This window comes from Hemicordylus capensis, chromosome 1 (assembly GCF_027244095.1).
Source record: "Hemicordylus capensis ecotype Gifberg chromosome 1, rHemCap1.1.pri, whole genome shotgun sequence".
Lineage (NCBI taxonomy): Eukaryota > Metazoa > Chordata > Lepidosauria > Squamata > Cordylidae > Hemicordylus > Hemicordylus capensis.
Genome location: NC_069657.1, coordinates 189,171,441 through 189,186,643, shown reverse-complemented (window position 1 = coordinate 189,186,643; position 15,203 = coordinate 189,171,441). Strand labels below are relative to the sequence as shown.

Below are 15,203 nucleotides of genomic sequence, written 5' to 3'. Positions count from 1 at the left end.
TTTATGTTGGTGAAACTGGAATGTTAAAGAAATGGCTACTTCTTCTTCCTCTATTTTGTAGTGTGCATTTCCAGTTAAGATGCACATCCACACTAAGACATGTCACTTTGACAGAGTTCCTGTCTCGTTCTGGAGAAGGCAAGGCAACAGCCCTTCTGCAAGTCTGTTTCACTGGCAACATGCATGTTCAGAACTCCCTAAAGCCCACATCTCTTCCAGGGTGGTTGTGGGGGCTTCTTTTTAAAATTTGTTTTTAATTAATCCAGCATTGCAGAATTCCTTTTAGCAATGCCAAGTTATTTGGTGGAAATTTTAAACCTTGTGTGATTTTGCGGCCATTTATCTGGATATTTTTACATGCTACATTTCCTGTGTTTTAATTTTATTTTACCTGGGAATTTCAAACTCATCCTCAGCCTTCAGAGTAAAAACAAGGCCTTTCTGAGAAGGTGTCCATTCTGTAGATGTTCCTCTAAGTGTCTAAGCTTTTGCCTGATGAACTGACAGCATGTTTTAAACTGGTACTAACATTTAGAAACAGCCTCTGCTTGAAATCACTGTAGAAAGATAGCCAGAGTATGTCCTCACCTCTCTCTCTCTCTCTTCCTGATGCAGATGTCCTTTTTCATGTCTTTGTTTCATCCCAAATAGACTACTGTTATGCCCTTTTTGTTGGTCTCCTAGTCCCTGCACGCACAATTAACAGACTTCAGCTGGTACAAAATGCTGCTTCTCGTATTCTGTCTGGCACCAGATGGAGCAAGCACACAACTAGTTCTGGCTCAGCCACACTGACTGGATGTCACATTCAACAACAGATTCAAAGCATTGCTTGCATCAATTCCCTTAGGACAGCCTCTAGGTTCAAGATATTTTGCTCAGTCCTCATGTGCCCCAGCTAGGTTCAGCTGAGGTCAACTGTCCTGGCTGTAGCTGCTCTCATTATCTACATTCAATGGAAACATGCTTTATCAATGCAGCACTTCTTGCATGATTTGCACTCCAAAGATGTTGCAGACAGTCTCGATACAGAAAATGGCAGAGGCCTCCTCCCTTTCCACTGCATAATTTTGTCAGCCATGCTGTTAAACACACTTTGCAATGAAATGTTGTGGCATGGCACAAAAGCTAGGATTTAGTATATGGTTAAAACTCAGCGTTATTTTTCCAGTCAATTAGTATGCAGACAAGCGTGATAAAGAAAACAGATTGTAGGCCTATGCACAGTTCTGTCAAAAAGTCACACACAATCCATTTACTCCTCAGGTGCCACATCAAAGGCAATGGGAATCCATCAGAGTAAGTGCTACACAGTAGGACTATAATACATTTACATGATGTCATTTAAAGATTCCTTCTCCTCTTATGATTTAACAACATGGACTGCCTCCACAAGCTTTTCCTAGTTCTGAAAATGCAACATGGGAGCTGCGGTGTACCTATGATGTGGAAGGGAAACTGATTTTGGGGTAGCATGCATACTCAACATCAAAATAACAGATCATATTATAATGGCTTACTGGGAACTGCCTGAGCATTTGGCTCACTAAACAATTGGGGAGGGGGGAAATCCCATGGTGCTGGACTTCTTTGGTTGGCTGACTACTCCTAACCAGGTTTAGGATAGGTATGGGTCCCAGGAAGGAAACAAAAGAAATCACTTTTGGAGACTGCATTCAGTGACCACAAAGTGAAAGTCCAGTGTGCTAGGGATAGTGGTGGGTCCATTGTCCAAAGTCTTTCTGGGATTCCAGTGATGAGAAGTGAGACTAGCAGCATGTTATACTCTTGGCAACTTAAGACAGCTACTTTCCCCCTTATTAATCTAGTACAGGGATACTCAACATTGGGTTCCCAGATGTTATTAGAATTCAACTCCCATAATCCCCAGCCCCAGGTGCTTTTGGTTTGGGCTTATGGGAATTGAAGTCCAATAACATCTGGGAACCCAATGCTGAGAACCTCTGATCTAGTGGCCACATCTACATAAGACTGAATACATCTGGACTCTTGTGGAAAGATGCCCATGTCTTACTTTGACCTAGATATGTGCATTCAGCTTTCCCATGTTCCATTTTCAAAAATGGGAGCACTTGCATGCCAATGATTTGTCATGTGGGCCTTCAGTTCTTCCCACTAAGACATCAAACATCTCTGCAACGTCTTATGTTTTACCATGTCTTCACAATGATATGCAATGAAGTGTCCCAAGCAAAATTTCCTGACAGCTCTTATTTGGAAATAGTTTACTAATTTTTTTTAGAAACTCTCCCCACTTAATTGTAAATAAAATATATGTGTATGACACAACAACCAGTAACAACTCATAACACTGATATGAAACATGCTTTATTGCACGAACTACATTCATGGCATCCAAAGATTCACCGTTACAGGTAGCAAAGTCTTACCTTGCTGAAGTCAACAGTGCTGTTTTCTCTGCTCACATCATTTTTTGTTTCAATTGTGGCTGGTGCAGACTGTGGGGACACAATCTGACCTGCTGGAAAAAATTGTTATTACAGAATACTAACAATTATGTGTATAACTGTAAAAACATTCAGTGGGTAAGGTGTTTAAGTTTAAGGGTATCATGTATGCTTCGTATTCTATGCACATGAAACATGGCCTTAAAAGCATTTCCATACTGTTTCCCCCCAAGGCACATGATTTATTCATTGCTTAGAGGGACAAATACACATATATTTTGCCTACTCAAATATTTTGAAAATAGCGCCAATTCAAATAACCAATTGGGGTGCTAAGAATGTATGTCGAGTGCATCTGTGTAGGGTTTAATATACAACAACACACAGGTTTGGTAAAGCAGTTGCTCGATTGTGTCACCATGGTTCACAACTCAATTTGTGTTTGAATCACCATCATGAAGCAATTGAAAGTTGGCCAAGTGCTATTGCAATTAGAATATGCTTTCCTTGAGGCAGCTGACTGGCCACTATAAGAGAGCATGTCAACATTACAGATTTACATTGTTCAACAGGAATTCCTTTTCCTCAGGGAATCCTGGGAAATGTAGTTATGTGAGGGGAGGCAGGAATGCATAAGGGCACTCATCAAAACAGAATTCCCATGAATCTTTGTGGGAAACCAAGACAGTTAAACTAACATACAACTGATATATGTTTGCGGTGTAGATATGCCCAGAGTGCAGGGCTGGATGGATCTAGGGTCTGACTGAGCCTTAACCTTTTATTTAACCCCAAATTTGATTTCTTCCTTTCAGATGTATATTTTATAACAGAAATGGAAAGAAATCAGCCAAATACAATTATGATTTTTACATTCAGGAGAGAAATGTGTTAAGCATTTATTTCTGTGTTTGTGCTGTAAGTACTGAGAGCCCAGCTGTATTGAAATATCATTAATAACACTTGGGCAGACTTTGGTAGAGACCCCGAAGGACTGACTAGGTTAACAATGAAAACCATCATGCTGGAAGAAACTGATATGAATACACGAATGAACATTTGAATTGGCCTAAAGCTCATGCAAGATAGGTTTTTACACTACCTCTGGACCTTCAAGGAGCTTACAGAACCCAAAGGTTAGGAGATGAGGGAGGTACAGAGATGAGATGAGCCTGTTAGAGACAGATACAACAAAGACAGAGCAAAATAAAGAAATATGAAGATGACTGACACAACAGCAGACTTTAGGTTACATACAGTTACTGAGGGGCACAAGAACGTAGAAAAGAAGGAAAGGTGGGCTGTGAGGGTGAACATGATTAAGAGTTACATGGCCCCTGTTTCAAGATTGTGAATTAATAGCAATTTATGAGCAAAAGGAGTACCATTGAAACAAAAATGAATGTTAAACAGAAATCAGTAAGTAGGATTAACTGCACCAGCCACCGAGAAAGAAGATGCCCCTACTTGATTAGAAGCTGCAAACACAGAATGGCCTTAAATGTGCTAGGAATGCAAGACCAGAATTGTAAGAGAAAAAGAATACAGATTTCTCTAGGTAGCATGTGTCTGTGTGAGCATCAAACTCAAAGCTCAAATTCAAAGAAGAGAGCTGGTGGAGCTCAAGTAAAAGTTGCTGTGCCCAGAGAGATCCTTGGCACATAACCCTAAATATATGGGGAAACGCTCTGGTAACTAGGCAGTAGTCTGCACTTGCTCAAAGGCATATCATCACTTCGGATATTCCAGGACAGAGCACTGTTTTTGAAAACAGATGGTAGGAATGAACTCTAGTAAGTTTTAAGCCCAGTTCAATAAATCCTATTTATTTATGTCCATGGGATATGTTCTGCCTTGATACTTTGCAGATTAGGCTGCAAATTTCCCATTCATGGTGACTGATCTAAAATCAATAATGTGAATCCCAAGGGACTCCTAGAAAGAAAGCTAAATGTCCCTGCCCATTTCAAAGGGAAAATATAAGTAAATCAAATAAATGGTGATCAAGATAAAGAGTCTGTATCCTCAAGATGTATAGACTATTTTAAAAACATGATGGGCTTGAGGCCATGCAGGGTCATCCCCTAAACCTCTGTTATATTCTGCTTACTGGTGGCATGGAAGGTTCATTGCTAAGGTTCATTGCTGTGTCATTGCTATGGGGGGTGTTTCATGGCCTTGAAGAGTAACATTTAAATGGTTTCAGAATCCTTTGAGAACAAAAACTGTTCAAGAAGCGTCTTTATGTATTACTTCCTAAGGTGGGATAAAACTAGTAATGAACTAGTTCTCTAAGGTAGTAAACTTCTGTCTGCACTATGCACCACTTCACACTTAGGCTCACATGATTCCTTGCATGTAGAAACCTAGCGTGTCAGGGGAAAGGCTAGGCTAAACCATTTAGTTAATCTCCCTGACATCTAGTTTTCTTTGTGAAGGGATTTTTAAATATGGAGACTGAAGAAGTATAGACCAGACAAAGTTTACCACTGCAGTGTGAATGAGGCCCAAGTCAGGCAATTAATTAGTAACAGAATACTAACTAAGCATGGTACAATGACGGAACATTAAGATCACCATTGTTAATTTCAGAAAAGTGCCAGCTGAAGTCTAAAAGTCACCCTTGCTAACTGAGCAAAATGTCTGCTTTCAAGGTGGGGATACTCTATATCAAGCAGCAGGGTAGGAGCAACTGGCCCTATTCAGCCCTAGCACAGCATCCCTCTAGTGGCTGCTGTTTCTGCCTAGTTTTGTATTGGTATCGTAGTAGTAGAATATTTCCCTTTGCAATAAGAATTTGGGACAGGGAACCATCTTATTCTTTTTCTATGTAAAGAAAACATTTTGAGAACTTTTTTGTTGAAAGTGGTATATCAACAGCAATAGTAGTTGTAGAATATTTTCACTTGAAAGAAGATTCATCACAAAAGACTGCCACACTTGCTGCGAATTTCTGATGCTGCCTAAGAGGCAGTGCTAATAGTTTTGCGTTGCTTGGCAAGTGTTCAAAGGAGACTCATGAAAACACACTCCTAAACCTAAGCTTATGTCTTCTTGCCCTAGGAAGATTGCCCCTGCTCCCCAAAACACTACCAACATCTCCTCTTTCCTGTTAGTTTCCCAGTGAATTCTAAAAATAAAAAATCCCCTGGGAACTACACAAACACGTTTATTGCGAAACTGGAAATATTTGCTTTCACTCAGCAAGGATTTCAAATAATAGATTAATCATCCGTTGACTTGCTTTACAATTTGCAATTGCATTAAAGCCAACTCACACACTTTATGATGTTAACTAGGTTGGTTGTATGTCAGCACAACAGAGTATAGGAATGCAGCTGCTTTGGCTTTCTCAGACACACCGTTGCCACGAAAGGGATGGTTTCTAAGGTACAATGTCACACATTTTAAGAAGCATGTGGACCACAGCTTAAGGATATTTAAGCTGCAGTCCTCAAACAACTTACCTGGAGTACTGCCCACTGATTTCAGTTTGGCTTGAGGACTTAGCCTTATAGGTCAAGGGTAGTCATATTCACTTTAAAAAAGTTTTTATCAAGCCTCTTGAAGAAGGACAACCAGGCTTGCCTTGATTTGAAGTGCCACCCTTTTCCATCCCAAACCCAAAGACTTGCTCTCTTAATTGCTTAGGCATAACAGCCGTTCCAGCCATATGACATTGCAACACATTTATTTTGCTTCCTTTAGAAAATGTCTCCCCTGCTTTATCTCAAATGCAAAATGGTGTACGTACATCAAGGAAGACACCACAGTATTAGCTGGCAAGCCATTAATAAAAAGAAATGCATACAACTATAACACATACCCCAAATCGCCAGGGAAATGAGTAAAAATGGAGCTGCAAATGAAAGTACAGCACACCTCAATACTTAACAAAACAGGAAGTCCCTGCATATGGCCCTGGATGCCTGTGACACTTTTCACTGAGTGGACAAGTTTAATGAGAAGCCCCTCTTCATAATTCCACGGTGACTGCCATAAAGGTTTGGCCCCTACACCTCATTGCTCTAAGGGCCATGTGAGACATGACATCAAGCCTGTCGTAAGAGATAACAGGCCTCACTTTTCTTTCAAAAATAGCAGCTGTTTCAAGATAGGGACAGCCTGGATTGGGAGTTTGGTAGGAGGAGGGAACCCTAACTCTCTGCACACACCAAGACCTCCATCTGGAGAAGGATCTTCCACAGCTGCTCTTTGACAAGAGAAAAAGGTTTCATTGACACCAATGAGAGCTCTTTATCTTGTCAAATAGCAACCATGGGGGAGGATTGATCCAGATTAGGGCTATAGCAGGGGACCATGGACCCAATCCAGATACCACCCCCACAGCTGTTGTTTCTAAGATGAAAGATAAGCTCATCAGCACCAGTGCCAGACTTAACACCATGTGCAATTTGGCCCTAATTTCCCAAAGCGAAGGGACCACAGCCTGTTTCTCCCAGCTGATCTTACTGAGACAAGGGGAAACTGATTCGATGTGATGCTGGCTTTGCAGCAGTATTGTTATGCCGGTTGCACAGGAGGATATTGTCATGCAAAAATTTAAGTTTTAGATGCCAGTCACTTGTGAATTTAGACATTTTGTTTAGAGACATGGAAGACAGGGCATGTGTAACGTTTAACCAATATGTTATGCAAGTTGCCAGAAAAAATTACAAAAGTAATGTGACACTTTACCATTTTTATCCATGGAATGAGGTTCAGATTGTTTCTTGCCGATGTCAGCAAAGGACCTGACTATGGGGATCCTGTTGCTTAGCTTCTTCTGATTCTGATGATGGTGCTGTCTGAGTAAAGCTTCATGCACTCTGTGACGAAAGTCTTCACTGAGTTGTCCTGAGCTTACTTGCTGATCCAGAATCATGTCTGAAAGAGACAACGTAATGATCAAATTCCATAAGCAGGGGGGATAGCAAAACAGCAACAAAAATGACTACTAGTCAGCCTTACAGACAGATAACCAAAGATGTGTGCTCCATTAGTGATTTCACCACTCTATCTTGCAACCATCATTCAGACATGGGGGGGGGGGAGGAGCAGTGACACCTTGCTACACGAAAAGTCCAGTGAGAGAGGCTTATTGTAACATAAGCATTCAGAGACAACATCCGGATCTGATATATAAGACAATAAACTGTCAACTATATATCAGTTGTTATGTACCAACTAAGTCCAGGGCTGGACATTCAACAGCAAGGGAAAATATAAACTAACCAGATCAGTAAGTAGGGGAAGGATTAAGCACCCCTCTTATCCATGCTCTCCGTGCCACTTTTTTTTGCAGATGTCTGGTAGAGACCTGGGTACCAAGTCCCAAGTCTCCACCAACTGTGCTGTTCCAGCCTGAGAGGTCAAGATGGGAAACAGAAGAAGTGGCAGGGCATATGGGCAATTTCACCCAAGAGGCTTAGAAAAAGCTCTTGTTCAAAATGGCTTTGTAATGCAGATATAAGGCCTGCACTGGCCAGAATGGTTATGGGTATTACAAATGCCTCCCTTCTGCTTTCTCTTCCATATTATCAATGATGGGCTGTGGCACAAAACAGCACAAGAGAGACTCAGTGCTGATCTAAGCCTCACATGTGGGGAAAGCCATCTTTTCTGGCTTTCAGAAAAATAAAAGATGCCAGGAGTTCCCGTCACAGAACTTAATGTCACATCTAGTTTGTGACTAAGGTTTTTAAAAGATTAGTATTAAACTCTAAGGGCCACACTGAACATTTTCAAGTCAAAATTTTAACCTCACATGCAGATGTGTAATTGTATCAGAATGAGAAATTTGCCTTTTTTAACAATGATTTTTCCAACCAGGAATTCTTAGGCTTCTAAACAATAGCTAATGAGATCTACATAGGACGTTTCAGTGTGACCATCCAGCTGGTCATACATCCCTCAGCCCTGGTTTAGTGCACATATAAAACTCAGGAGTTGAACAAAGTGAACAAAAGTTCAATTTCTGCAACTGCTTCCTTCAAAAATGCAATGGGGCTGAGTGCAGAAGAAAAAGCAATCAGCAGCTAAATAAGGAAAAGAATATGCTACAACTAGGGGTAAAGATTGAGGATGGAAGCTAATGTGTCAAACAACTGCATAGCTAGAGGAGGGTGGGCTCACGTTCGCCCACTCCCCAGAGGCCCTTCGCACATGCCAGCCCCTGCCTGTGACATCAAATGCAGAGAGCATGGCCCGCATCCAGAAAGGCCCCTGGACCTCATTTCCCAGGAGGCTTCATTGTCAGCTGTGTGTTTTCTTCATTCTCTACACCACTCATCATGTGACCTCGCATGCAGTGGGCATGGCCAGCACCTGGAAGCACACACACACCCCGCCGGTGGCCCTCTGGAACTCATTTCCCATCCAGCTTAGGTTTCGGCTACACGTTTTCTTTGTTCGCCCCCTCATTCTGAGGAGGTTCGTTCTCCCCCTTCGTTCTCCTGTTTTGTGCTCTCCCTCAGTCAGCGCTTGCAGACAGGGTAAGCCAGGTGGCTCCCAGGAGCTAGACAGCTCATGTTGTTTGAACACATCTGCCAAATTATAGCTCCAACCCTGATGTCAAAGATGGTATTAAGGGATTTCATTACCTCTGCCAACTGGGCAAAAGGCACCATTTAATGTGGCAGTTCTTTTCTATTATTTATTTATTTATTTTCTTTATATACTGCCTGACTACGAGGCTCTAGGTGGTTCACAAAAGTAAATAAAATAAAAGCAAAACAAAACAACTGTTAAAACAACCATGTAAAACAATTTAAAACAATCACAGATTACTAAAAGTCAGGCTAAAAAGATATGTCTGAAGGGCTCTTTTAAAGGCAGGTAAAGATGTTGAATCATGAACAGCTATAGGGAGTGAATTCCAGAGCCCAGGAGGAACTACAGAGAAGGCCCCCTCCCGAGTTGCTGCCAGACAAACTGGCAGCATCCGGAGACGAACCTCTTCTGATGACCTTAAAGTGCAGTGGGGATCATGTAGAAGAAGGCGCTCTCCCAGGTAACTCAGTCCTAAGCCTTTTAGGGCTTTAAAGCTAATTACCAGCACTTTCTATTTTGCCTGGAAACCTATTGGTAACCAGTGCAATTACTTTAAAAGAGGCATAATATGGTCTCTCCAAGAAACCCCGGAGACCAATCTAGCTGCTGCATTTAGGACCAAAAGAAGTTTCCGAAACACATACAAAGGCAACCCCACATAGAGCGCATGGCAGAAGTCGAGCCTAGAAGTTACCAGAGTGCACCACAGTTCTGAGATCATTGTCTTCAAGAAGCGGGTGCAGCTGTTGTATCAACCAGATGCAGCTGTCGTATCAACCGAAGTTGATAGAAAGGACTCCTGGCCATAGCCTCAACCTGATAAGCCATGGTGAAGCCTAGGTCAAAAAGCACTCCCAAGATACGTACCTGTTCCTTCAGGGGGAGTGCAATCCAATCTACAACATTAAGATCTATCACATCCCTCAAAGTATGACCCCGTACCATAAGTACCTCTGTCTTGTTTGGATACAGTTTCAATTTATTATCCCTCATCCAGCCCATTACTTCCTGTAGGCAGGCATTTAGGGAAATTATGCCATTTCCTGATGATGATATCATGGAGAAATAGATTTGTGTGTCATCAGTGTATTGATAACACCCTGCTCCAAATCCCCTGATGATCCCACTCAGATGTTTCATGTAGATGTTAAAAAGCATCTGAGAGAAGATGTAGCCCTGAGGAATACCATATAATAGCTCTTGTTTCAGAGAGCAACTATCTCCTAGCAACACCATCTGGAATCAACCTGAGAAATAGGAATGGAACCACTGCAAAGCTGAGCCACCTATTCCCAAATCCCCCAAGCGATCCAGAAGGATACCATGGTTGATACCATTGAAAGCTACAGAAAGGTACAAAAGAACCAACAGAGTCACACTCTCTTTATCCATTCTTTGGTAGAGATCATCCATCAGGCTGACCAAGGCTGTCTCCACTCCACATCCTGCTCTAAAGCCAGTTCAAAATCGATCTAGATAATCAATATCTTCCAAAACTGCCTGGAGTTGATCAGCCACCACTCTCTCAGTTACTTTGCCCAGCCAAGGGGGTTGGACACTGGCCTATAATTATCCATCACTGAGAGTTCTAGAGCAGGCTTCTTAAGTAGAGGTCTCACAATTGCCTCCTTCAAACATGGAGGCATCCTGCCCTCCCTCAGAGAGGCATTTATAATGTCAACTATGCCATCTCTAACAACCTCCCTGCTAGAGGTTATAAGCCATGCTGGGCATAGATCCAAAGGACAAGTGGCAGGCCGAACAACTCCAAGGAGCCCGTCCACATCCTCAGGAGTCACAAATTGAAACTGATCAATTCTAATTGAACCAGAGGAGTTGCTGGACACATCTACAGTTTACCCCGCCATAACTGTGGAGTCCAAGTCAGCTCAAACAAGAGAGACTTTATCCACACAAAAATTGTTAAAAGCATCACAGTGGGATGATGAAAGGGGAAAGGTAACTGTCCCTATTCATCTCTGCAGTGGCTGTTGCTAGTGTCTCCCTTGTTTTTCTTTTTAGATTGTGAGCCCTTTGGTGGTAGAGAACCATTTTCTCAATCTTTCTTCTCATTCCTTTTGCTACATAAACTGCTTTGTGAACCTGTTTTGTTGAACAGTGGTATTGTTGCACGGTTAAGGTTTCAGATTATTTGAGCTGGGAGTGAGAATATCTTTCCAGATAGAACAATAGGCTAACACAAGGAAGTTTCTTACTAAAGCAAGTACATCAGTGCTGAGTAGCAAGTGCCTCTGCATATTCATTAGAAGAAGCCGTACCACACAGACCCTGTGACATAACAAGTGAGTCACGACCTCTTTTGTACCAGATATTCAGATGGCTCATGAGCCTTTTCTCAGAGTAATCCCACATCTCCTGGTAAGCACAGTCGTGAAACAAGAAGCATACACAGATAAACTGGCACACAATTAAGATATCAAAAGCAGACAGACTTAGTCAAGGTTTTGATAGCTGTCAGGAGTAAGGAGACACTTTTTCTTAAAAAAAAAAAATAGACACCCAGGATAAAACGTGGAATTTGGAGTGTACAGAGTTTATTAAGTTATTTTTTAAAAGTTATTTTTTTTAAAAAAAACACCAGTTTGTTCATAAAGATGGAGCAACAACAGTGAAGGCGCAGTGCCTAGAACACATTTCCTACATATTATTTTCAAGATGCCCTCTAACAAACACTGTTAGAACCACAAGGATTGCCTCTGCAGACCAAAGATTCAGCATCCTAGTTCAGGATCCTTCTGTTTGCACCAGTGGCAAGCCAGACACCTCTCAGGAGCTCCCAAGCAGGACATAAAGGCAACAACACCCCACTGTTGTTGGTTGCCAGCACCTGCTATTTGGAGGCATATTGCTTCTGAACAAGGAGCTTCCCAGGGGCATCCTGCTAATCAGGCAGGGTGAGAGGGTGGCCTAGAACAACTGACTGGTGGAGGTGGCAGATTGGCTGCCTCCACAGACCCACTGCCACCTCCATCTCAGCCGGCCTGGAACCGCCACTCCCTCAAAACATTTTTCTAGCATGCCAGCCACCACCACTGCCCATCATCATACTGTGTCCCGTCCTCTATCTGTTCAAAAAGCAGAGGGCAGGGTAACTGGAGGTGCAGAAATTCAGCTTTTTGTACAGGCAGAGGGGAGAATGTGGCCAAGAAGAGGAGCAGGAGTGGTGGCTGCTGCCCTCTAATACAAGATAGGGGGCAGGAGGCCCATTTTCTTTCCAAGAGAACAGCCTTGCTGAATCAGGCCAAAGGCCCATCTAGTCCAGGATTCTGTTTCCCACAGTAGTGATGCCTCTGGGAAGCCCACAGGCAAGAGGTAAGGGCATGTCCTCTCACCCGCAGTTGCTCCCCTGCAACTGGTATTCAGAGGCATCCTGCCTCTGACCTTGGAGGTAGCCTATAGTCATCAAGACCCTGCCACTCGCCCTGGGTGGCCAGATCGGCCGCCCACATGACTGCCAGCTCCATCACGACTGCCAACTCCACTAACCTTGTTTTAGGGGAGGGTATTCCAGTGGGTTACCTGCTTTGGGGAAACCGGGCTCGCCTGGTGGTTCCCACGATCCATGGAAAGTGGGCTAAGCTCCCTTAGCCTGCTTTCCACTGATCGTGAGAATACCCTCAAGATGTTGCAGCCAGGGGACTATAAGCTGAAGGGGAGCAACAGCAGGAGTGAGCCAGTGTGTGAAACAAGATGCTGGACTACTAGATAGGCCTTGGGCTATTCTTAAGACTGTAATATCTGTTTAAGCCACTGAAGTAACATTATCTTATAAAAACCTCAAGGTCTTTTTTCTAATGCAATGTAAGTTAGAAATTTTGTTTAAAGTTGATAATGACTGTGTAATCAATAAACTGTGTGAAAGAAGTTCTGAGATGATATGTCTTTTATCAGTGTAGTCATTTCACTTTATCTTTACATTTTTATGCTATTTTAATGTGTGTAATTTTTAAGCTTGCCTTTATAATTATCAATCAATAAATAAAAACAGTACTGAAGTATTTTATTAATTTCCTAACACATATATCCAAACTACGTTATTAGTATAGAATTGTGCTTTCTTAATAGTTATAAGTGATACTTCATTTGAAACATTTATAGTAGCCTATAAGTAACAGAAAATATAGAGGTCAGAGATCAAACGTTAACAGAAAAAATTCTTAAATGAAACCAAAAAATATTATCACCCATTCTGCTCAAAACCCAGCGCCCTCCCCACATACATTCCACCATCCTCTCAGTGCCCCCAGTCCAGCCCTGACACCTGACATTCCCTTCCCGTTTTTATTTTGTTTTTTACTAAGTCCCTCATTTTTTATAATTTTCCTCTTCTGAAGTCCAAAGTGTCTGTGTTGCACTTCCATGGCAATTCTCCACTCACATACAGTATATGCTAAATTAGATCACGCTATGGTCATTGTTCCCTAATGGTTCCACAAGACTGACACTTCGCAACAGGTCCCCAGCACCACTCAGGATTGAGTCCAAGGTTCCTGAGTTTGCAAATTTCAGACTGAGAGCTCCTGGTCTGCCTCTTACAAAGCCTTTGCAAGGGCGGTGCATGGAGAGGGAAGCTGCTGGCAACCTTCCCTTTTCAGGTGGAGCACTTGCAAAGCCTTGCAAGGGTAAAACTGGGAGCTTTTGTTCCAACCCTTGCAAAGCTCTGTCAAGGAGAAGAGACTGCCAGCAAGCAGATTCCTTTCCTCAAACCACACCCAATTTGAAGTTCTGCAGGAGGCAGAGGGGCATGAGGAAAGGTGGCATTCTTCCCCTCACCCAAACACCTTCTGTCATTCCTGCATATTCCATTTAGCATGTGACTATTGTTGCAGGAGGATGCAAAACTTGTGGCCTTAGAGTTCAGGAGAGGGAGTTTCTTCACTCTCGTCATCCTTCTCTGGACTGCCATCATCCTGAACTTGGGCCTGCACTTGGAGCCCCAGGTCTTCTCTGACTGAATCCGCCTCAACCCTGGCCTCAGCCTGCTTAAATAAGGTCATGCATCTCCTGCATTCCTTTAATCACTTTCCTGTACCTGCACATATTTCCAGCCCCTCTCCTCACAACCCTGATCGGCCCCAGTCTACCCTCTATCTCCCTCCCAATCTTACTGCTCAGAAGCTTTCCCTAGGAAGGGCCTGGCAGCCCCAGAAGCTCCGCCCAACCATCTTCAGCAGAAGCCAGCAGCACAGAGGGAGGCTCACAGCTTCCAGAGGGAGTGTTCACCATGGTACCACCTCTTTGTGAGTCAGACATTGGGAAGGAGGTGGGATCCTGACAAATGTGAGCATCAAACTCAGTGTGGAAAATCTAAGAATAAAGTTGCTGGAAAAACTTTAGTCATGTAAGGTGCCTGGGAAGCTCTGGTACTTAACCCTAACTCTACGGGAGCAGGCTGTAGTTGCTTGGTAGCACTCTGCATGCCCTAAAGCACATTACTACTTCACATATTCCATGGCTGAGCCTTATTATTGAAAACAGCCCACTTGAGAGTCCCTCTGTTAATTTGTCTATGTTGTTCTAAAGGGACTGGAAACTCACAATAAATAACTTAAGTGAAGATGGACAGCAGAGAGCTTGGACTGCATTTAACACTAACGTTTGGAGTTTGCTTTATCCTTTCGTCATCAGGATGAGGAGAAGCATCCAGATAAGCAAACAGTTACATAAAAATAAGCATTAAACTCTAGCACTATCCAAATGACTGATAGTTCTCTCTATGTAACTGATGGTGCTTTTGTCCTTGCTTCTCTATGGGAAGTCTCCAGGGCAATTTTTTAAAAGTATCTCAGCCATTTTAAATTCTCCAAACCCTGCTCTCACTCTCTTTCTCTTGTGGTACATATGCTCCTGGGCACCCTCTGTTCTACCACAATATAAAAGCACTGTACTAATATATACTTAAACCACTAAAACCTTTCTCTCAGTCATTCATGCAATTCCATGGTGGTGCCTTTTACATAGAGTGATGAGCAGTGGGCTGAATATTAGACCAGTTTTTCAACTGAACATAGTATATCCTGACAGATTTTAGAAAGTCCCTAAAGATACATTTATTTGCCTAGGCTTTTTAACTAGACTTGTGGTTTTAAATTGTTTTAAGGTTTTAAATTGTTTTAAGTTGCTGTAAACTGCCCAGAGATGGAAGTTTGGGACAGTGTACAAATATTATATAATTATATAATTCTCTCTCTCCCCCACCAC

General features: G+C 42.5%; 1 protein-coding gene across 6 annotated transcripts in view; it reads right to left on the bottom strand.

The window, feature by feature from the left end:
• SLC4A10 (solute carrier family 4 member 10) overlaps window positions 1–15,203 on the bottom strand; it is a 287,150-nt gene that overhangs the window by 88,295 nt on the left and 183,652 nt on the right. For 3 of the 6 annotated variants that reach the window (XM_053261350.1, XM_053261339.1, XM_053261358.1), the window contains exons 6-8: window positions 7,128–7,316; window positions 2,412–2,503; window positions 589–687 (exon numbers count right to left, since the gene is read on the bottom strand). In XM_053261350.1, coding sequence (XP_053117325.1) covers window positions 589–687; window positions 2,412–2,503; window positions 7,128–7,316 — 380 coding nt within the window. The remainder of the gene's footprint in view (window positions 1–588; window positions 688–2,411; window positions 2,504–7,127; window positions 7,317–15,203) is intronic. The other 3 variants (XM_053261346.1, XM_053261367.1, XM_053261373.1) reach the window with 3 other exon arrangements.